General features: G+C 43.6%; 1 protein-coding gene across 1 annotated transcript in view; it reads right to left on the bottom strand.

Annotated features, from left to right (window-relative positions):
* RB1 (RB transcriptional corepressor 1) overlaps positions 1 to 24,341 on the bottom strand; it is a 286,072-nt gene that overhangs the window by 30,540 nt on the left and 231,191 nt on the right. Inside the window, exons 15-17 of the mRNA XM_068111807.2 lie at positions 17,985 to 18,130; positions 11,969 to 11,999; positions 2,814 to 3,013 (exon numbers count right to left, since the gene is read on the bottom strand). Coding sequence (XP_067967908.2) covers positions 2,814 to 3,013; positions 11,969 to 11,999; positions 17,985 to 18,130 — 377 coding nt within the window. The remainder of the gene's footprint in view (positions 1 to 2,813; positions 3,014 to 11,968; positions 12,000 to 17,984; positions 18,131 to 24,341) is intronic.

Below are 24,341 nucleotides of genomic sequence, written 5' to 3' on the forward strand. Positions count from 1 at the left end.
AAACGTGTGGCAATCTTCCAGAAAGATCCCCATTACTTCAGCTCTGCTCCGTCCACCTCAAGACCATCAACACCCTCTCCTGCTGTCCTCTCAGCGTCCTCACCAGAATTTTCACCAGTGTCCTCACCTTCTCCTACCTCTCCCTTAGTACACAATTTTGCTGCACCATCATTTGGGTCACCCTCAAACTTCGACGAATTCATGGGATTTTAATTAATCACCATCACCATCATCATCATGTGAAAGTTGTGTGTGTTTGTAAAATAAAAATGTTAAACGTACATGATGGTGTTATTTTTTTTTCGTTTTTTTTTTTACTTTCACGGTACGGTATGGTTAAGGCTGGTTTAGCACTTTTAATAAACTGTAAGCGCATTCCTTCAATAAATTGGAAATGGTACCTGGTGTTTTCTTTAATATTTGTAAGCATTTTTTTATGAAACTGTAATCATCTGTGTTTGCAGTCGAAAACATTTCATAAACTTTAAAAAATTTCCTCTATGAATCAGGAACCACCGATAACGTATAACCTATCCCCCTTTTCCCCATTGAAACAATGCCGCGGCATACATTCGTGGGATTTTCATCGACCTTCGTGGATTATCGTCGACATTCGGGGATTTGCCTCGCCATTCGCGGATTTTGCCTCACCATTTGCTGTTTGGTCCTCTCTATTCGTGGATTTTCGTGTCTCGGGAAACTATCCCCCACTTTTTCCATTGAAACAATGCCCCGTCATTCGCAGTTTCGCGGGATTTTCCAGGAACGTATCCCCCGTGAATAGCTGGGTCCGACAGTACATCATCTAGTATCACATAAACTGTGCTTACAAGTTACTTGCATATATGGAGGTATATGAAAGAAATTGTTTGTGTATACCATACATGTATTCATCCACTATATGTTTAGTGACCATCTACATATTGCATAAACACAGGGGGTGGGAGGATTAAAAACGAGCATTTTATGCACATACTACTTATATACAGTCACGTGAAAAAGTAAGTACACCCCATGTAAAGTTTTGACTTTTTCAACATATTTCAACATACAGCTATTGGATCTTCATTTCAACAATATTGAAAGATAAAGGTGATATAATATAACAAATATCATGAAACATTTACATTTTGTAGTCCATTGTATAATTTAAACAAACATAAATGCAAATTTCGCATGTGGAAAAAGTAAGTACACCCTTGGCTCTAATAGGTGGTATTGCCCCATTTGGCAGAAACAACCTCAAGTAGGCGTTTCTTATAACTGTCTACTAGTCTCTGACATCGACTGGGAGAAAGTTTTGCCCACTCCTCCATGCAGAATTCTTTCAGCTGTGCGATATTTGAGGGGTTTCTTGCATGCACAGCTCGTTTCAAATCACCCCACAACATCTCGATGGGATTTAGATCCGGGCTTTGACTTGGTCATTCCAGAACCCTCCATTTCTTTCTTTTCAGCCAATCCTTGGTGGATTTACTGGTATGTTTAGGGTCATTGTCATGTTGCAAGGTCCACCTTCGGTTGAGCTTCAACTTTCCGACAGATGGCCTCACATTATCCTCAAGCACCCTCTGGTACAATGAAGAATTCATCGTGGATTATGTGATGGTGAGCTGCCCAGGCCCTGATGCAGCAAAGCTGCCCCAAACCATAATATTTCCACCACCATGCTTTACAGTTGGTATCAGGTTCTTGTGGTCAAATGCTGTCTTTGGTTTTCACCAAACATGTCTTCTGGTACTGTGGCCAAATAGCTCTACCTTTGACTCAACTGTCCAGAGCACATTGTTCCAGAAGTGCTGGTCTTTGCCGAGGTGTTCATTGGCAAACTTTAGTCTTGCCCTGATGTTCTTTCTGGACAGCAAGGGTTTCCTCCTGGCACACCTCCCATTTAGATCAAATTTGCGCAGCCTCTTTCTAATGGTAGACTCGTGCACTTTGACATCAACAGTGGCAAGAGCTCCCCGTAGGTCCCGTGATGACATTCTGGGGTTCTTAGAGACTTCTTTCAGCATCTTCTGGTCTGCTCTCGGGCTGAACTTGCTGGGGCGGCCTGGCCTGAACAAGTTGGCAGTTGTTTGGAATCTTCTCCACTTGTAGATGATCTTCCGGACAGTCGAATGATTGATTTCAAATTGTTTGGAGATCTTTTTAAATCCCTTCCCAGACTCGTAGGCATCTATAACCTTCTTTCTGAAGGCCTCAGAGAGCTCTTTTGATCTAGGCAAGGTGACGCCGCACACTTCAACAACAAAGAGCAAACCAAACTAAATGTCTGAGGTTTAAATAAGACAGGCTCCTCCAAGATCCTCTTTATGATGTTCTAATCATTTGCACCTGAGCTGGTGCACCTGATTCTAATTTTAGGTATTTGAAGTAGTGATAAATGTAGGGGTGTACTTACTTTTTCCACATGCGAAATTTGCATTTATGTTTATTTAAATTATACAATGGACTACAAAATGTAAATGTTTCATGATATTTGTTATATTATATCACCTTTATCTGTCAATATTGTTGAAATGAAGATCAAATAGCTGTATGTTGAAATATGTTGAAAAAGACAAAACTTTACGTGGAGTGTACTTACTTTTTCACGTGACTGTAAATGGCTCCATAGGTTAAATTTCTTTCCACCGTTTTCCTAAATTTCTCCCAAAATATCTGTAGTTTAAGTGCAAGGTATTGGTTAAGCAAAGTTGATCAAGGGGAAATAATGGGTTAAAAAATGTGTGAGCACAAATGTCCCCATTTCACATACATTGCATTTTCACATTAAATTTCTCAAAATGCCCGGATCACATTTCACATACATTCCACCAAAGATCTCTCCATCCGTGCCCGCCTCCTTTTCTTCATCTGCTTCGTCCTCCTGCTCAAAGTGCAATTTCCTTTTCTTTGTCAATGGCAGGGCTTTATTCCTTGTTCCTTCTCTTTCAAAGGGCAGACGTTTTGCCGAATGAGGAATACACCCAGGTTCAACAGTTAAGTTGATCGTTTGTCGTCCTGGGGACTTGGGAAGCAAGCGTTGACATTAGTGGGGGTTAAGCACCAGTATTTTTGTGGCTACATTTGGGGTTTTTGGAGTGACTATTTTATTGTCTATTCTATTTCCGTTGTTTATTGGAGGCATAGGTGTGCATAGGTGTTGATGACTCTTTCAAGCCTTACGATGTAATCGAAAATGTTACATCATCACTTTGTTATACAAGGTGTTCCAAAAATACCTGGACAACTTTGGTTGTAATTCGTACCATAATTGATACATTGATTTAGTACCAAAGGGTATGAGCTCTTTGTTTTATACGATACAGAAACTCAGAGTTTTCTTTATTTTCAAGTCTGGTGGTTTAATGTAAAATAAAATGGCGACTCCACAGGAGAAAGCTCAGTGTGTCAAATGGTTCATCAAGACGACATCCGACACACAAGTTCAGCGTAATTTCCATACAAGGTATGGAAGGAATCTGCCATTGTGGACTAGTATCAGAAAGTGGCACAAGGGGTTTAAGGAGACTGGAAGTTGTCAGAACCAGAAAATTACCGGTCGACTAAGCACAAGTGCAGCAGACGTTGAATGAGTGCGTGAATCATTTCACCAAAGTCCCCCAAAAAATCAATCAGACGCACATCCAGAGAACTGGGACTACCAACCACCACTCTACACAGGATTTTGTATAAAAGACTGAAGCTTTATGCCGATAAGATGCAGATTCTGCAGGAACTAAAACCAAATGACGGACCCAAACGCAAGGTATTTGCCTTGGAAATGCTCAGTTGCATAGATGATGATGAAGATTACCTGAAAAGGTCAGGTTCACAGACGAAGCTTGCTTTCATGTATCGGGGAAGGTTAACCAGCAAAATGCGAGGATCTGGGGCTCTGAAAACCCCCAAGGTCATTGATCACATATGTGACAGTCCAAAGGACAATGTGTGGTGTGGCCTTCTGCATGACCACTTGGTGGGTCTGTTTTTCTTTGCGGAGGATACAGTGACCTCAACAATTTAAATGAACATGTTGGAAGGATTCGTCTTCCCACAGATTGAAGACTTACAATCCGATATCGATTTTCAACAGGATGGCGCTCCCTCTCATTGGGCCTTAGTCATTCGAGCTGTCCTGAATGAAAAATTGAGGTCGCTGGATTGGCTGAGACGGATCAACTGCCTGGCCCCCACAATCACCAAACATAACCCCACTTGATTGTTTTCTGTGGGGATTTGTCATTGTCTACAACACCAAGTTGGCAAACCTGCAGGATCTATCTTCTCGGATCACAGCTGCATGCGCACTGGTGGACACAAACATGCTGAGCCGAACATGGCAAGAACCTGTGTACCACCTTGGTGTCCTGCGCGCAGCAAACGGAGCTCACATTAGATTGTTCATGGTATGCACAAAACTTTACGAGTTTCTGTATCATTTTTTTTGTATACAAAGTCGAGGCTCGTGTAAGAGCTCACACATAAAACACAAAAACATGAACAGAGACACATACAACATATATCAAAGGGAGCGGGAGACAAGAGGGCGGAGAGAGAAAAAGCACAGGGACCAGAACACTGCCTTGAGGAACTCCAGTCTGGACAGGAAGTTCAGGCCACATTCAGGCCACTTCCACATCCAGGAGAGAATTCCATTCAGAGCCACATGTTGACTACAACCGGAGAGGAATTCCGCAAGCCATGAGTGGAGATTTTCATGGATACCATAATCATACCATGGGTCGAAGGATACCATACCATGGATACCATGGATCAAAGGCACGAGAAATGTCAAGGGAGCCAGCTCTGATTTCCTGTTTGGCATTGAGGACCTACATCCATTGTTGAGACAGCAGTAGCAGCATGTCCAGAGCAGAATGACCTGGTCTGAATCCAAATTGATGATCAGAGATCAAAGCATTGGAGAAGAGGAAAGATTTAATATCAGATTCAATATCTAAAATTAAAAAGGGTGTTATTGTATCAATGGTGATTCTAAATTTATTAACAACCAAAGTTGTCTGGGTCTTTTTGCAACACCCTGTACTTTTCTCTGACACTGACAGAAAAGCTTAGCGTTAGCTAGTGTACTTGTCTGAACTGTATTGGTGCGATTCCCAGCCCCAACTACAAACTACCACCCTAGTGTTTTGCAGGTATGGTCGTGCATAAAGGAGTGCGTTGTCCGTCACATAGGGCGGTAACCTGGGGACCTGTCTGACAGTATTGGTTGATTCCGGTGAATGTTAAAGATCCCATGGTGTCTTTTGGAAAATGTCGTTGCTTGCTGCCAGCACCCAACAAATTCCTGCCCTAACCCACAAGGGGGCACAGCATCTGCGGTACAGCCATGCTCCCAGAAATGAAGCAACCAGCAGCCCGGTTCTGCACACAAATTAAGGAATGAGACTAGTTAAGATACATTACATAATATAAATGATGACACAATATATTTTAAAGGTTAAGAATATTCCACTTTGGACAGGCAGACAAATCCAGCTGTGTTACTATCTTTAGAATTTAATGAAGGTTAAAATAAAGGCCATTTGGATCATCGTGCCCGTGGCAACTCCATGTTTCCAACACTTCTAGTGCAGTTTACGGTCATTGCAACACTTTCAAAAGTGTTTTTTTTCTCGTTGGAAGGAATTTCAGTTTCTAAATTAGTTGATTAAATTTATATGGATGATTTTAATAAACAATAAGCCGTTTACTTATTATATTAGAAAACATTTTGTGGCATGGCCTGGTGATAGTGGGAGCATGTTCATGATACCCAGCTATCGAGGCTTTAAAATGATTGTGTCCACGAGATAAATTTGAAAGAGAATGTGATGAATATTTTAAACTTAATATATCTAGTGGTAGCCCTATCTCCCAATGGTGAAGAATCACTTAAAAAAATAAAATAATTCTCATATCCGAATCCATATTCAGATCTTCACCAAAATATAATCGAATCGTCCTTGTCACACACCCAACCTATCCACCAAGTTTCGTCCAAATCCATGCATAACTCTTTGAGATATCCTGCTATGTATCGTTTTTGGCCCCATCTCACAATGGTGAAGAATCACTTCAAAATTCTCGTAGACGGATCCGAAATCGGATCTTCACCAAAATCGAATCATTTCCTCCATGTCACATACGCTACATCTCTGCCAAATTTCGTCCAAATCCGTCCACAACTTTTTGAGATATTTTGTTCACAGACAAACGGACAGACAAACAGACAGGGTGAAAACATAACCTCCATCCACCTTTGGTGGCGGAGGTAATTACAGAATGTAAAAAAAACCAAAAACTTACAATCTTTTCATTTTCACTATTCAAGAACCTATATTTATGAACGTTTTTTTCCAGAAGCAGATTTTCCCACAAGGTTAATAATAACGGTTGTCATCTTAAGTGTTTATCTATGCATTATAATGATGTAATAATGTGGGTGAGGCATATCGGTCGATGTCACGACGTCAAAGAGTGTCGTTCTAGTTACTACATAATGGAGAACAATTGTCTTTCCAAAAATTATTTATATATATTGAATTTAACTTGAATAAAATTAAGGTATTGGCATTGTTTCTTATTGAGTGACAAGGGAATTGAAAGTATGATTGACTGAGATAAATACAATTACAAGAAGAATGTCTCCCTCTTGTGCAGTCGCTATCTATAACCGTTTGGTTTCTCTCATTAACACAATCATCAAAGATAACGAGGTTCTTTTTTGATTTATCCAAACATTGGGGTGAAGTTATATCACCCGTATTATCGCTAAGAATACAAGTTATGGGTTTTGATTTCCTTTTACATTTGTGTGTCACAAAATAGTTGTACTACATCTTCAATGTTGTAATTATTTAGGTTGTCTTGAAGTTTAAATAAACCGATTATGTTTTCTTATTGAAGACGTGCATTAAAACCTTATGAGAGTTGTTGATACTCGGGTTGAAAACTTGACTTTGTGAAAATTATTAAATTATCATAATCTAAAAAGTTAGGAGTAAGGAGCATCCTTATAAACAGGTTTTTCCAAATCCGCTTGAACCAACTATTAGACATCTTAATGAAGATGGTATGTTTTTAAGATTGTTAAATTTTATCTTATTTTACCAAATAAGAATTCAGAATTATTCTTATTTATTCTTATATCTTATTTAATTATAATATATATATCTTATTTAATTATTCTTATATCAGAATTATTTTACCAAATAAGAATTCATTCAGAATCAATGGAATCTCCCGCGATGAAGCTCACTCCAAGGGCCTCTCACTCACTCACCGCAGGCAGGTTGGTGGTCTTTCCGTCTTCTACTGACTCCTCTCTGGCCTTGCCCCCCCAGCTCTCTCTGGGCTCTGTCCCGCAAAGATTCCTACAGGTCGCACAAGATCTGCCTGCAGCCCTCTTATGGTTAAACTGCCAAAATCTAGGCTCTCTACTCACCTTCACTCCTTCATTCCTCTTTTCTCCCGCCTCTGGAACAAACTCCCTCACTCTCTTCAATCCCACTCCACCCTCCAGGTCTTTAAAACAGCTGTGCACCACCATCTCTTATCTTCCCCCATCTAAAACCTTGATCTTTTCTACCCCCGCTAATTTCACCCAAAGTCCTACACTTTTTTTTTTTGAAATACCAACTTCTGTCCTGGAAGTCTTTGGTCCCCTTGTGTTTTATATCTCTCCCCCCCCTCCCCCCCTTCCCACGCCTCCTCCCCCCAAGCCCTCTCCCTCCCACACTTCTCCCTGCTCTCAAATGTTGTGTCTGTGTGCTTCCCCTTCTCTCCCCATCTTGTCATCCGCTCCCTCTTTTTATATATTTTGTTTGTCTGGTTGATTTGTTTGTGAAGTAAATGTTAGCTCTTTCACGAGCCTCGATTCAGTATACGAAAAAAAAAAAAAAAAAAAAAAGGGTAAAAAATCATTCATTTATATACAGACTTGGCATTTAATATGGAATATATTTTTTTTCTTGACTTGGGTTTACTTTCTTAACTCAGTATATCAATCTGGTGAGTTTCTTTTACACTTTGGCGATTTATTTGTTAAAAGAACCATGTCACTGATTGTCTGTCGCAGCAAGACGTCAATAACAGGATTATATCACAGGTGGCGTGGCAAAATGTACGGACAGGTGCATTTGATGATTGGCTTCACAGTCGGGTATACAAGGGTTGTTGCGTTCTGTATTAGTGGAAAACAACTGCTGCACATCTCCAAAAGTTATTGCCGCTTCCTCTGGAGATGTTCCGTCAACTCGTCAATGCTGTTTGTCATGGAGTGGTGGCTTTACGAAATTACGGCATGAAACAGCGTGCTATTGCTCAGCAGTATGGCATCACTCAAGGTCAGGTGTCAAAGATCCTGAAACGAAATGCTCAGAGGGGTGTTCCTACTCCAATACCGAGGCCAGGACGTCCCCGCAGAACCACAAGGAGGGATGATCGCCAGCTGCACCGGTTAGTCCGCAATGGCCGTACCAAGTCAGCTAATCGGCTTAGGGCTGAGTGGCAGCAACTGACAAATGTGCCTGTATCCAGAAGGCTAGTCAACCAATGACTGGTTCAAGCAGGCTATCGTGCCAGGCGTCCCTTGAGAAAGCCACGCCTAACCAGACAACACCGCCAGGGCTGATTGCAGTGGGCCAGAGAGCACCGTCAATGGAAGCCAGGACACTGGAATCACGTGATCTTCAGTGACGAGTCTAGATTTCTGGTCTATCGTCAAGATGGCCGCGTCCGAGTGCGCAGACAAGTGCATGAAGCCTACAACAAAGATTGTATAGTGCCAAGAGTCCAAGCTGGAGGTGGTGGGGTGACCGTTTGGGCTGCTTTTCATGCAGGGGGAAAAACTGACCTGGTTGTTCTGAATGGAAACCTGAACCAGTTCAAGTACAGGGCCATTCTGGAAGAAACATTGCTTCCATTTTCTCGTGCAGCCTTTCGAGGAAACTTTGTCTTCCAAGATGACAATGCATGGCCTCATCGTGCTCGCATGATCCAACACTTTCTTGCTGACCGTGGTGTAGAGCATATGGAGTGGCCTGCCATGTCCCCGGATATGAATCCGATAGAGAACTTGTGGGCAGAAGTAACGCGTCAAATCGACCACTTGGACCAGCAGCTGCCCTCTGTGCGTGAATTGCAGCAGACTATTGTCACTGCATGGCATGCGATTCCTGTCCAAACCTTGGCAAATCTCGTGAACAGCATGCCTCAACGTGTACGTGCTCTCCTGAATGCTCGTGGGGGTGACACGAAGTACTGAACTGTAATTTTACTGTCCGTAATCCCAGTCGTAATTTAACTTTTGTTTTTGTTAAAAAATTTTTGGCTAATGTGCAAAATAAAGAGATACTTCTGGAAAACGTACAGAAGTTTAACACAGTACTGTCCATGAATTGAGTTCGATATCAGTTTACATCACTTTCAAGGATCAATTTATTTGTTTCGAAATGTCAAATGTGGTTTTTGTTTCTTTTAAAGGTCACGTTAACAAAATCTAGAATAATTTCAACATAATTCCAATTAACTTTTGGGTCTAAGACATCTTGAAAAGTAAGTTCACCCCCACAAAAAAAATATTCCATATTAAATGCCAAGTCTGTATTTAGAAAATAAATCATATAATTTTTTTTACAGGCTTTTTTTAGAAACTCTATGCTTCATCCGAAGTTCAGGTTTAAATTCTAAACTCCATTACTTTATTAATACAATATCTTGTGTTGATATGTCCCTGAAAATGACGATCGTGAATCATAAATAACATCAATCCAATAAACATTACCCTAATTTTATCAATCTCATCTGTTGTACAAAAAGGTGTATTATCACCCTCATACTTTATATTCATTTCTCTTATTAATCATGAGAAGTAATTCATTTTTGGTGTAATTTTGAAATTATGTTCCTTTTTATATTTTCTATTATCATTAATTAGAATATAATCACAGAATATACAATGTTTATGGGTTTTTGGCTCTGTGTTTAATCCTATTCTATCACATGCAGGACAATTCTCGAATTTATCTTTGGGAGTATCAGGGAATTCAAGAGGTTCAACATCTGCTAAATCATTTATAGTCAACATCTTTTATAGAGTATATCTTTACTTAGACTAAAATTCATCTTTACTGCTATAATCATCGGTGTTTTCATAATCAGTGAAAGCATCTTCATCATCTATAAAACTACTTTCATAACTATCATTTGAATACAAACTCACAGCATCATTGCCTGTCCCAATAGAGATACTGGCATCACTATCAGAATCCTCAAATAATGGCTCATTTATTAAGGAAAAAAAGTTGAGAATTTTATTTTAAGTGAAAAAGTATCTATAAATAAGTACGTTTTAGAAATTTATATTTTAAACAAACTTATACTTTATAAATATGGTGAATACAACGCATTGCGACGTTTGTAATTGTGAATATAAAACGAGTATTATAACAAACATCTTCAAACCCAAACATCTCATTCAATATATTCCAACAAATATCTCCACTTGAACGAGAAACAACACATTGTGATGTCTGCTCTAAGGATGTCTTACAAGAGAGTTATAAGAAACACCTTCAATTAAGCAAACACAAGAAGAATGAAGAAGGGATACTTGGAGACTTGATTGAAAACACTGATGAAGCATTTAAAGGAGATATAAAAATAAGAACTTTTTGGTTTATAGAACCAGAAACAACATCAATAGTTGAAGCAATTGATGTGGTTAAACCACCTGTTGAAACTCTAATTAACAACACCTTGAAAGAAATCAATACTTTTAAGTTTTATATGGGGGTAAAATTGAATATGGTAAGAGAAGACGGTGAAGAAACACCCTATATGAGAACAAACCCTCACTTTATCTCTTCAATACAATATTTCATAATTTGTGATATTTATGATGAACTTCAGAGATGTTAATTAAATGTTGATGACAACGTGGCAGGTAGTGGATTTAATATTAGAAAAATCATTTTTTTTTTGTCAAATGTCAAATCTTAAAATCAGACCATCTTAATGCTTCTTTTAAAATTGATTTACCAAGAGAGATAAAACTTTAAAAAGCAGTTGATAATATTCAAAACAAAGACAACAAACGTTTTCTATGGTCTGTTCTTGCTCACCTACATACTCCACAATGGAAACCAAAAAAGAGTATCTCATGATAAAAAATCTGAAAATACTTTAAATGTTAAAGGTCTGAAATTTCCAATGTCATTGATAGATATTCCCCAATTTGAGAAAATGAATAAACTATCTATTAATGTACATGGATTACCAGATAAAAACAAAGTTCAGATATTTAAAATGTCAAATAAATATAAAAATGATGAAACACATATTAACCTTCTTTATTGTAAGTCTGAAGAAAAATCACATTATGCTTACATAAAAAATTAGGAGAATGTTGAGTGGTAGGAGAATGTTGAGTGGTAGGAGAATGTTGAGTGGTAGGAGAATGTTGAGTGGTAGGAGAATGTTGAGTGGTAGGAGAATGTTGAGTGGTAGGAGAATGTTGAGTGGTAGGAGAATGTTGAGTGGTAGGAGAATGTTGAGTGGTAGGAGAATGTTGAGTGGTAGGAGAAAGTTGAGTGGTAGGAGAATGTTGAGTGGTTGTCTATTGAGAAGTTCATATTTTTAAAATCAATACCCAACCTGCTTACTTTAAAAATGGGAGAAATATGTATGATATTTTGGGAGGGAGGTCAAATAGTTTTTCACCTTTTTCCCCATTCATTTGAATGTTAAATTGGGGTTGTAGCAGAACCAACATTCTTATACTACTTAGAATAGATCATTAGAAATATATGTCATGGCAAGTGGTTTGTAATTTTCGCTTTTTGAGGTTATTGCATGACATGCAGTTCACGAGATAAGCCATGCACAATTAAATCAACTGAAAGCTCTTATGACTATGATGAGAATGATAGCATCACCAAAGATAAGCAACAAAGATGTCACGACAACAAGGAATTACCCCCAGGTACTCTCCGATGCAAGTTAGGACCCTGGAAAGAAACAAAAAGGCATTCAGATCAACAGCTATAATGTAGCTATAACATCACATCTTACTGAGAAAAGAATCACATTAAAACAATTTGTTCTGATTTCTCATGACATGGAATAAAGCCTGAAGAGAATGTCATGATACGTTTTTGTTTGCTTATCTCATTTTGTGGATAAAATGATATTATTGAAGATAAATGTGACCCTCTGTTAATGAGAAATCCCCCGAAAGATTGCGTTTGGTGGTATCGATGACATCATAGCAAAATATCTCAGATTTATTTTCAGATTCAACTGGAAGGCCCTCACTAGAGCGCACACCTTCGCCAGGCAGAACAGTTTACGTTTTGTATCCCACTGATTGGCTGGATCTGGATACGAACCTGAACCAAAATATAATTGGCTTGTTCTTGTCGCATCACCAACTCATCCACCAAGTTTTGTCATAACCCGTGCACAACTTTTTGAAATATCATGCTACATACCGTCCTTTGCCCGATCACTCAATGGTGAAGAATCACTTGAAAATTTAAAATAATCTCATATCCGGATCCGTATCGTCACCAAAATCGAATCAATTCTTCCTTGTCACACACCCAACCTGTCCACCAAGTTTTCTCATAACCTGTCCACAACTTTTGAAATATGCTACATATCGTTTATGGTCCTATCTCTCAATGGTGAAGAATCACTTAAAAATCTATAGTATCTGGATCCGGATCTTCACCAAAATCTAATCATTTCATCCTCGTTACACACTCAACTTGTCCACCAAATTTTGTCCGAATCCATTCGCAACATTTTGAGGTATTCTGTTCACAGACAACCAGACAAGGATGAAAACATAACCTTGATCCACCTTCGGTGGCAGAGGTAATTATATTTCTGATCATCATAGATTTGCTGATTATAATGGATGATAAATAAGATCGAGTATTTAATATTTAATAGTGCACCCTATGTTAAAGTATTTAGCATCCTATTCGATGTGTGTGCCGTCCCTCGGACTACTACTACCACTACTACTACTAGGCTTTGCGACACCCTTGGGGGTTGACCCTTTTGCATTTCATTCCCTTGGGACAGGAGGAACACAGGTTAGGCAGGAATTCTTGGGATTTGATTGGCCATGGTGCCGGCGATCACTCCCCTTCTTTTCATGATGACACCGTGGGATCTTTAATATCCTGCAATTAATGTCAGCAGACGAAACGCTTTACGTCCATCCGAGGGACGGCACACACATCGATGAATGATCATGAGTTTATTGTCATATATTTGCGACGTGCATACAATGTGTGTACCCTGGCACCCGGTGTGTACCCTGGATAGGAATAGGTACACCGTATCCCTGCGTGTCGTAAGAGGCGACTAAGAGGGTTGGCGTCAGGAAGGGCATCCGGCCATAAAAACATTGCCTCAAAAAGGGAACCATGACAATTACAACTACATATGGGCAGGGTACAGCCCGAAGTGGAGATCGGTTTCTGAGGTTTGGGACATGGAATGTAGGGACAATGACAGGGAGATCAGGAGAAGTGGTGGAAGTATTGGTCAGAAGAAGAGTGGACATATGTTGTGTGCAAGAGACGAGATGGAAGGGAAGTGGTGTGAGAATGGTGAAGGGTAGGCAGGGACAGAAATACAAGTTTGTGTGGCAAGGGTGCCTGGAGGGCGTGAATGGTGTTGGTGTCCTGTTTTCTGAGGAGTTTGTAGACAGTGTGGTGAGTGTGACGAGAGTGAGTGATAGGTTGATGATGGTGAAAATGATGATTGGAAAGCTCTTGGTGAACGTCATCTCGGGATATGCTCCGCAGGTTGGTCGAAGCGATGAAGAAAAGGACAAGTTCTGGTGTGCGATAGAGAAGCTGATGGAAAACGTGAAAGATGAGGAAGTTGTTGTGGTAGGAGGAGACCTAAATGGACATGTGGGAAGGAGTATGGACGGTTTTGAGGGAGTTCATGGGGGTTACGGATATGGTGTGAGAAATGGAGAAGGTGAAAGGATTTTGGAGTTTGCTGATGGAGCTGATTTGTTGATTTGTAATACTCAGTTCCAGAAAGAGGATAATAAGCTTGTTACATACACGTCAGGTGGGTCGACGACAACCGTTGACTACCTGATGGTGCGTAGGCGAGATAGGGGGCACCTCCGGGATACAAAGGTGATCCCGGGGGAGGAGGCTGTTTCACAGCACCACTTGGTTGTCTGCGACGTAAGGGTGAAAGGAGAGCTCGGCGGGTGAAGTACCAACCGAGAATGAAGGTGTGGAGGTTGAAAGAGGTGACAGTAAGGGAGGCATTAAAAGAGAGGCTGAGTAGGGTCGAGGATGAAGTGGTTGAGCTTGAAAGTGGTTGGATGTCGATGAAAGCTAGTCTGTTGGGAGCTGTTGGTGAGGTATGTGGATGGACAAAAGGACCACCGGGGCACTCGGAAACATGGTGGTGGGATGATGAAGTTGGAAAGAGGATTGACGAGAAGAGGAAGAAGTTCAAGGAGTGGCAGAAGGCGAAGGGTACGGGAGCAGAAACAGCAGAGCATGAAAGTTATAAGGCAGCCAGGAAGGCTGCAAAGAAAGAGGTAGCAAAGGCGCAGGAGGCATGTCGGAAAATGTTCGGAGAACGCTTGGATTCGGAAGAGGGTCAGAAAGCAGTATTCAGGATTGCAAAGCAGATAGCGAAAGAGAGGTGTGATGTGATGGGGGTGAGTTGCTTGAAGGACGAAGTGGGACAAATCTATGTCGACCCAGATGGAATTAAAGGAAGATGGAAAAGATATATGGAAATGCTGTTGAATACAGAGAATGAATGGGATGGCAACATAGAGAGTAACCCTGTTTTAGGACCGGCAGAGAAGATAACTGGGAAGGAAGTTGAGGAAGCGATAAAAGCAATGAAGGGTAGAAAAGCGGGAGGGCCGACGGGAGTTGTGGGAGATATGTTGAAGGCAGCAGGAAGTTGGGGTGTGAAGAGAATGACAGAGATCTGTAATCTGGTGGTGAAAGAAGGCCGCATTCCAGTGGTTTGGGAACTGAGTACCCTCGTCCCTCTATACAAGGGGAAAGGTGACCCTCTGGAGTGTGGCTCGTACCGAGCGATAAAGTTATTGGAGCATGGAATGAAGGTATTGGAAAGGGTGTTGGAGAGGAGGATAAGGAAGAAAGTGAAGATCGACGAAATGCAGTTTGGATTCATGCCAGGAAGAGGAACGACAGACGCGCTTTTCATTGTGAAGCAGTTGCAGGAGAAGTACATGGAGAAGAGGAAGAAGTTGTTTCTTGGGTTTGTTGATCTGGAGAAAGCATTCGATAGGGTACCACGCAAAGTATTTACATGGGCATTGAGGAAGTTAGGAGTGGAGGAATGGTTGATCAGAGTAGTGATGGCAATGTACAAAAGAGCGCGCACAGCTGTAAGGACGAAGGACGGGAACAGTGGTGAGTTTGAGGTGAAGGTGGGAGTGCATCAGGGGTCGGTACTAAGTCCACTACTATTTGTAGCTGTGATGGAGGTGCTGGCTCAGAACGTAAAGGAGGGTTTACCGTGGGAGTTGTTGTATGCAGATGATCTGGTGTTGATTGCGGAAAGTATGGATGGACTGAAGGAAAAGATGAACACGTGGAAGGAATGTATGGAGACAAAAGGTCTGAAGGTGAATATCGGAAAGACGAAGGTGATGGCAAGTGGTAAAGCATGTGGTGAGGTGGAAAGAACTGGGAAGTGGCCCTGTGCTGTGTGTAGGAAGGGTGTCGGAGTGAACTCCATTCAATGTACAATGTGTGCTGAGTGGGTTCATCAAAAATGTAGTGGTCTGAGAGGGTCATTAACCAGTGTGGCAGCTACATTCAAATGTAAGGTGTGCACAGAGGGAGCTGCAGATGGAGGAAATGTTGAGTTGGATCTTGGAGACGGCGTGAAGCTGGAAGGTGTGAAAACATTTTGCTACCTCGGAGACATGCTGAATGGAGAAGGTGGATCAGACTCGGCAACGGTTGCTCGAGTGAGATGTGCATGGAAGAAGTTTCGGGAACTGAGTGGCGTGCTGATGATGAGGGGAGTGTCGTTGAAGCTGAAGGGAAAGGTGTATGCTGCATGTGTGAGAAGTGTTATGATTTATGGGAGTGAGACATGGGTAATGAATGTAGAGCAGCAACGAAGGTTGGAAAGGGTGGAAATGCGAATGGTTCGACGGATGTGCGGAGTGTCGTTGAGAGAGAGGAAGACAAATGATGAATTGCGAAAGATGATGGGAATAGAGCCTGTGATTGATGCTGTGAAGAGGAACAGGTTGAGATGGTTTGGTCATGTGTTGAGGAAGGATGAAAGTGACTGGTTGAGAAGAGTGATGGAAATGAATGTAGAAGGAAGCAGAGGACGGGGAAGACCGAGAAAGACTTGGCTAAAGATGGTGGAAGAAGAAATGCGGGCAAGGGGGTTAACAAGGAGAGATGCAGAAAATAGGGCAAAATGGAGAAGATTGTCATGGGGACCGCAAGGCTAACCCCCGCTCTAGCAGGGAAAATGGCCTTTAAAATGCATGTTGTTGTGTTGTATACAATGACAGGTAGTTTGGCAAAGCATGCTTTAAAACGTCATTGAATAAGAAATAGCTCAGAATGACCACAAGGGTGACTTTATATCTGGGCCGAGATTGAAACGCAGGCTGGACAGCTTAGAGGCGAGTGTGGGTACCTCGAAGTATAGGCCATCCTGTGAGACCCCAAATGTAGCATACTGTGCATGAAATTACTGTATTTATGAAAGGGCAGGATAGCCTAAAAGTCTTTGCGCTGTCTAGCCTGGGTTCAAACTGCTGCTCTGGTGTTTGCCATGCAGGGCGAGACCGATATGTGCGCAGTCCACGGTGTGGATGTTAAGCCAGAGGACTCATCCACCAGAACTAGTCATTGGTGGAGGTGAAATATCTTGAAGAGTATTTGAGGCTGACGCTGTAGTACTGGTGGTAGAGGTGGTAGAAATAGTAGTCGTAGCAGCAGCATTAAATTATTTAAATGACATATTTTCCAATTCAAACACCTCAAATCTATTTATCCATGTCATAAAAATGTTGACAAACAACTGCTGAACATATCTAATTAGAATTGTGAAAAGTTTTCATTGTTTTTTTCTCAAGTTGGTAAATGAATGAAATCCATCTCAAATTGTTTCAAACTCAAACTCACAAAACGTCACAACACGTTCTCGCTCTTCATAAACTGTCCAAATCACTAACCCATTGGACCTCCAACTATCATTATGAAATATAAAGAAACTTGTACCAGCACTATTTTCCAACTGCTTTTTCGATCTATCTTTCAACAATTAATAACAGACGTAGCATTGATAAGCAAACAGATCAATAAATCAGAAAGAAAATCAATAAATACCTAAAAGCTATGAAGCCAAAAGGATGTAATACTGTATTTTCGTTCAGATGAATATTTTAATTAAACAATTATTTGTGATATTTGCTGCAATTTGGAGATCGAGGCATAATTTGTAAATGCTTGAGATAATTTGATGTCTCCCTGACACGCTATATTTTTACCTCCGTCACTGAAGGTGAACAGAAGTTACTGTATGTTTTCACTTGCCTGTCTGTTTGTTTGTTTTGGGGATTTTGGTGCAAATCCACATCTGGATAATATAATTTTAAAGTCATTATTCACGATTGACAGATTCTCGGGACAAAAACGATATACAGCAAGATATCTCAAAATGTTGTGGACGAGTTATGAGAAAACTAGGTGGAAGAGTTGGGTAGGTTACAAGAATCAGCCGATTCGATTTTGGTTCTGGTTCGGATCCAGATCCGGCCTATCAGTGGGATACAAAACGTAAAGTGTTCAGCCTAGCGGAGGTATGCACTCTACCGGGTGCCGTTCTAGTTTTCTCTCTTCCTGCCTCTTTGTCTAACCATCAGTGTTTTGGAATACAGTTGCAATTCAATAAATTGCAATTACAGTTGCAATTCTTCTCTCGCTTGCCTGCTTCGTGGGGTCATGCTGCCCGGGTGTCCACTTTGATTCAGAGAATTCACGGTTATGTTTGGATGGCCAGGCACGCAGATGGGTGACCTCGCAGCATTGGAGGGACTCATGGGTATGGGTGGGATCGGAGACAGATTGGGAGACTGCACACACACACGCATACACACACACACAATACAGCTTGACTAAACAGGTTGACTGAGTTATTGGTAACATTTTACCATGCTGTTGGTAACATAACAATCTATAATAATAAAAGACAACTCAGATAGTGGTGTGTGTATGTGTCTCCTCCACAATTCCAAAACCATGAAACCTAGTGGCCCGAAACTTTGCAAGCATACTAAGGGAACTCCAAGGGTGTGCACGAAAGAAAACTGGATGTCTAGGTATATTTAAACACCCCTTTTGAAGATACTTCAGAGGGTGCTCATAACATAAAAACAAAATACAGTCACGAGAAAAAGTAAGTACACCCCATGTAAAGTTTTGACTTTTTCAACATATTTCAACATACAGCGATTTGATCTTCATTTCAACAATATTGAGAGATAAATGTAATATAATATAACAAATATCATGAAACATTTACATTTTGTAGTCCATTGTATAATTTAAATAAACATAAATGCATTTTTCGCATGTGGAAAAAGTAATTACACCCTTGGCTCTAATAGGTGGTATTGCCCCCTTTGGCAGAAACAACCTCAAGTAGGCGTTTCTTATAACTGTCTACCAGTCTCTGACATCGACTGGGAGAAATTTTTGCCCACTCCTCCATGCAGAATTCTTTCAGCTGTGCGATGTTTGAGGGGTTTCTTGCATGCACAGCTCGTTTGAAATCCCCCCACAACATCTCGATGGGATTTAGATCCGGGCTTTGACTTGGCCATTCAAGAACCCTCCATTTATTTCTTTTCAGCCATTCCTTGGTGGATTTACTGGTATGTTTAGGGTCATTGTCATGTTGCAAGGTCCACCTTCGGTTGAGCTTCAACTTTCCGACAGATGGCCTCACATTATCCTCAAGCACCCTCTGGTACAATGAAGAATTCATAGTGGATTCTATGAAGGTGAGCTGCCCAGGCCCTGATGCAGCAAAGCTGCCCCAAACCATAATGTTTCCACCACCATGCTTTACAGATGGTATCAGGTTCTTGTGGTCAAATGCTGTCTTTGGTTTTCGCCAAACATGTCTTCTGGTACTGTGGCCAAATAGCTCTACCTTTGACTCATCTGTCCAGAGCACATTGTTCCAGAAGTGCTGGTCTTTGCCTAGGTGTTCATTGGCAAACTTTAGTCTTGCCCTGATGTTCTTTCTGGACAGCAAAGCTTTCCTCCTGGCACAGCTCCCATGTAGATCAAATTTGTGCAGACTCTCTAATGGTAGACTCGTGCACTCTGACATCAACAGTGGCAAGAGCTACCTGTAGGTCCTGTGATGACATTCTGGTGTTCTTAGAGACTTCTTTCAGCATCTTGCGGTCTGCTCTCGGGCTGAACTTGCTGGGGTGGCCTGGCCTGAACAAGTTGGCAGTTGTTTGGAATCTTCGCCACTTGTAGATGATCTTCCGGACAGTCGAATGATTGATTTCTAATTGTTTGGAGATCTTTTTAAATCCCTTCCCAGACTCGTAGGCATCTATAACCTTCTTTCTGAAGGCCTCAGAGAGCTCTTTTGATCTGGGCATGGTGACGCCGCACACTTCAACAACAAAGAGCAAACCAAACTAAATGTCTGAGGTTTAAATAAGACTGGTTCCTCCAAGATCCTCTCTAAGGATGTTCTAATCATTTGCACCTGAGCTAGTGCACCTGATTCTAATTTTAGGTATTTGAAGTAGTGATAAATGTAAGGGTGTACTTACTTTTTCCACATGCGAAATTTGCATTTATGTTTATTTAAATTATACAATGGACTACAAAATGTAAATGTTTCATGATATTTGTTATATTATAGCCGGCGAAGCCGGTGTTGTCAATAAACGAGTACGTATTATGTTGAAAACCTGATTATGCCTTGGCTCGGGAATCCGAAGCACAGTGGGCGCAGCCATCTTGCGGAGGCGGAAGTATGCATAACAAATTTAAAACGTTCATTAGGAGTTTCTTTCACCCGTCGTCGTTTGATTCACAATCTTATGCACCTCCGATGTATTAATAAAATAATTTAAGACCAACATCGGCCCGCACGGGCCTGGTTATCTTCAACAAAACGCGTCACCAAACACCGGACCCAATGAGAGTCGAGCATTTGCAAAAATATTTCTAAAATGAAAGCGCTCAATGGTGGGCGCCATCGACCGGATGCGGAAGTTTGCATAAAACAATTGCGAAAAAGTTCAATAGGAGTTTGTTTCACCCGTCGTTCTTTGATTCACAATCTAATGAAACCTCTCATTAGTAATTAAAATACGTTAAGACCAACCTCGTTATCTTCAACGAAAATCGTCATCAAACACCAGAACCAATGAGATTCGATCATTTGAAAAAATATTTTTTTTAAAGCTTATTACGCGTTTCGGATGGTGAAAACGGCGTCAAATATTCTAACATTGACGAAGAATTATTTTTTAGAAATCTCGCGGCCGTATGGGATAGTTTTTCACGGCCAGAAATACGGTATAAGCGGTTTACATATTTAGTTTAGAAATACGGATAGTTTTTCACGGCCGGAAATATCCGAAGTTGAGACGGAATTCACCGAATTAATCACTGCAAGCTAACGTCTTCTGGTGGAGGAAGCTGCCGTGCCCGGAGAGTCAGAGAACCAGCCCTGGCGCCAGACAGCGACTGAAGTTAGAAGACTACACACATACTGTGAAAACGTATGTTAAGCCCAGTTAAAATTTCTTAAAATAGGCCCTAAGCTAGCACATCGTATAGTTACTTCCTTAAGCTTCTTGTGACATTTATTGTATGCAGGTATTGCCATTGGGGAGGACTCTCTGCTCTTCTCTTTTACCAAGTCTTACCAGGTACGGTACCTACTACACCTACCTACTACCAACTACCTACCTACCTACTACCAAACCTACTGATGCCATGGTGATGGGTAAAATAGTGGCAAGAGGTATGCAGGTATTGGGGAGGACTGTCTGCATTCCTCTTTTACCAAGTCTTACCAGGTACGGTACCTACTACACCTACCTACTACCAACTACCTAACCTACTGATACCATAGTGATGGGTAAAATAGTGGCAAGAGGCTTTGGCTTCGCCGGCTCATTGCGGCTTTGCAGTCGGTACTAGTATCACCTTTATCTGTCAATATTGTTGAAATGAAGATCAAATAGCTGTATGTTGAAATATGTTGAAAAAGTCAAAACTTTACATGGGGTGTACTTACTTTTTCACGTGACTGTAAGCCTTACCAAAAGGGTGACGCGCCATCTCGGTCAGCACTCTATCACATCGCTGAGTTCTTAAGCCGCCATTTTGTTCGGCCTTTTTAAAGATGCCTTGCCTTTGGAACCATGATGACCTCTCACAGACTAATTAAAGTTAAAATCGAAATCTGGCTTCGGATTTGCGAATCGGATCCCGTGGACTAAAGTGTCAATCTGGAGTGAGATCTGAAAAATTTCAGAAATTAGCGATTCTTATAACTAAGTGTATTTATGTAAGCATGGCTGTCATCCCTCATTTTGCACTTTTGTCTTAATTCAGACTTCTATAGGATAGGGTGTCACTCTACTGGGACCTGCGATACTTGTGATTAATAGTTGAAGTCTTTAATTTAAAAAACTGTGCTTTTGTCGGAGTTTTGCATGTATACTGTTGTAGCGGTTACCGCTGGATGTACATAATCGCCTTGCACCGGCCAGAACACGGCCAGACGCGCCTCTCCCGGGCATGCCCGGACTCACTGTTCCCGGGCACGCCCGAACCTCCCGGGCACGCCCGGTCTCGTCTTTCCCGGGCATGCCCGCTCTCGCCTTTCCAGGGCTCGCCCAGAGCGTCCGGGCATGCCCGCTATCGCCTTTCCAGGGCTCGCCCAGAGCGTCCGGGCATGCCCGCTATCGCCTTTCCAGGGCTCGCCCAGAGCGTCCGGGCATGCCCGCTATCGCCTTTCCAGGGCTCGCCCAGAGCGTCCGGGCATGCCCGCTATCGCCTTTTCAGGGCTCTCCCAGAGCGCCCGGGCATGCCCAGCCTCGACTTGCCAGGCCGCAGCCAAACACGCCCGGGCAGGTCCAGACTCGCCTTTCCAAGGCCCGCCCTTGATACCCGGGCATGCCCGGTATAGCTTTTGCCGGGCAAACTTCCCGACATAAATGTGTATATATATTGTTGCCCGATAAACGGGCTTGTGAGAATACCTGAGCTGTTTTGTTTCAATAAAGCAACTCGGACGAATTCCGTCTTTGGTCGCGTCAATTCTTTCAACTCGCGTTGGAGCGCAGTTCCTTCATTGGTGACCTACCGACATGGATACGGCAGTGACGCTTAAACTGCCTACCTTCTGGGAGGCTCACGCGGCTGTTTGGTTCGCCCAGGCGGACTCCCAGTTCGCCCTGCGAGGCATCACTGCAGACGACACCCGCTTCCACCATGTTGTGGCGGCGCTTGGTTCCGCCACCGCGGCCCGCGCCTTGAGCCTCCTCCAGCACCCGCCGGCTGCTGACAAATACGACGCGCTGAAGACGCTCCTCCTCGGCGCTTTCGCCCTCTCACCGGCAGCACGCACACGGCGCCTGCTTGACCTGCCCGAGCTCGGCGACACGCGCCCGTCCGAGCGCATGGACTATATGCTCTCGTTGCTCGGCGAGCACTCTCCGGCATTCCTGTTCCGGGAGCTGTTCCTCCGTCAGCTGCCTAACCCGGTACGCCTCGCCCTGGCTGGCACGTTGATCACGGATTCCCGCGCCCTCGCCAGGGAAGCCGATAAGATCTCCTCGGCGGGCCAGCACATCGGCGCGGTTACCTGGAGCCAGCCGCCGTCCGAGGCGACGCCCACGACGCCCGAGCGCCCTGCGCGGTTGGAGGCCGAACTGCCGGTGCAACTGGCGGCCGCCACGCCACACCGCCCACTTCCGACACGACGGCCGGGGCCTCCACCTGACCGGGCGTGGTGTTATTACCACGCCAGGTTCGGACACAAGGCTCGGACGTGCCGGCCCCGTGCACTTTCGGCAGGTCGGGAAACGGCCGGGCCGGCGTTCATTCCCAGCCATGAGCGCCGGCCACTCGGGCAACTTGCTGTTTATTCGGGACAAAGCGTCTGGACGGCGTTTCCTGTGCGACACCGGCGCCCAACTGAGCGTCATACCTGCCTCCGAGCAGGACAGGCTGGACGCAGTTTGCGGCCCCTCTTTGGTTGCTGCTAATGGCTCGGCCATACGCACTTTCGGCCCACGCGTCGTCACCCTCTGCTTCGGCAGCCAGCGCTTTCAATGGACTTTTGTTACCGCCAGCGTCCCCGTGGCTTTGCTGGGCGCCGACTTCCTCTGCGCGCACGGGCTGCTGGTCGACGTCAAACGACGTCGCCTTGTCCACGCCGAGACCTTCAGCTCCCTGGCGTGCACAATGAGCAGCTCCGCGCCGACCGAACTGGCGTGCGCCCTCCCGGCAACGAACGAGTTCGCTCGCCTGCTCATGGAATTCCGGGCCCTCACGCGGCCGACGTTTTCGGCCGTCGCAGTGTGGCACGGGATCGAGCACCACATACCCACTACGGGCCCGCCGGTCTACGCCAGGGCCCGCCGCCTCGACCCAGCCAAGCTCGCCGTGGCAAAGGCCGAATTCGAAGCGTTGGAGCACCTCGGCATCGTGCGGCGCTCCGATAGCGCGTGGGCCTCGCCACTGCACATCGTGCCAAAGCCGGGGGGTGGATGGCGCCCGTGTGGCGACTACCGCCGTCTCAATGACGCTACCACCCCCGACAGGTACCCGATCCCGCATATTCAGGACTTTTCCGCCCGTTTGGCGGGACGGGTCATCTTTTCGAAAATTGACCTGATACGGGGCTACCACCAGGTACCTGTCCGGGCGGCCGACGTCCCGAAGACGGCCGTCATCACGCCGTTCGGCCTGTTCGAATTTTTGCGGATGCCGTTTGGCCTCAAGAACGCGGCCCAGGCGTTCCAGCGCTTCATGGACGGCGTGCTGCGCGACCTGCCGTTTCTTTTCGTCTATCTGGACGACATCCTCGTCGCCAGCACGTCCCGCGCCGAGCACCTCCTCCACCTCCGAACACTGTTCGGTCGCCTCAGCGAGCACGGCTTAATTGTCAACCCGGTCAAATGCCACTTCGGCGCGACGACCGTTGACTTTTTGGGCCACCGCATCACCAAGACCGGGGCCGTGCCGCTGCCGACCAAGGTCGAGGCCATCACCACGTTCCCGCCTCCCCGT

This window comes from Myxine glutinosa, chromosome 4 (genome assembly GCF_964187855.1).
Source record: "Myxine glutinosa chromosome 4, kmMyxGlut1.1, whole genome shotgun sequence".
Lineage (NCBI taxonomy): Eukaryota > Metazoa > Chordata > Myxini > Myxiniformes > Myxinidae > Myxine > Myxine glutinosa.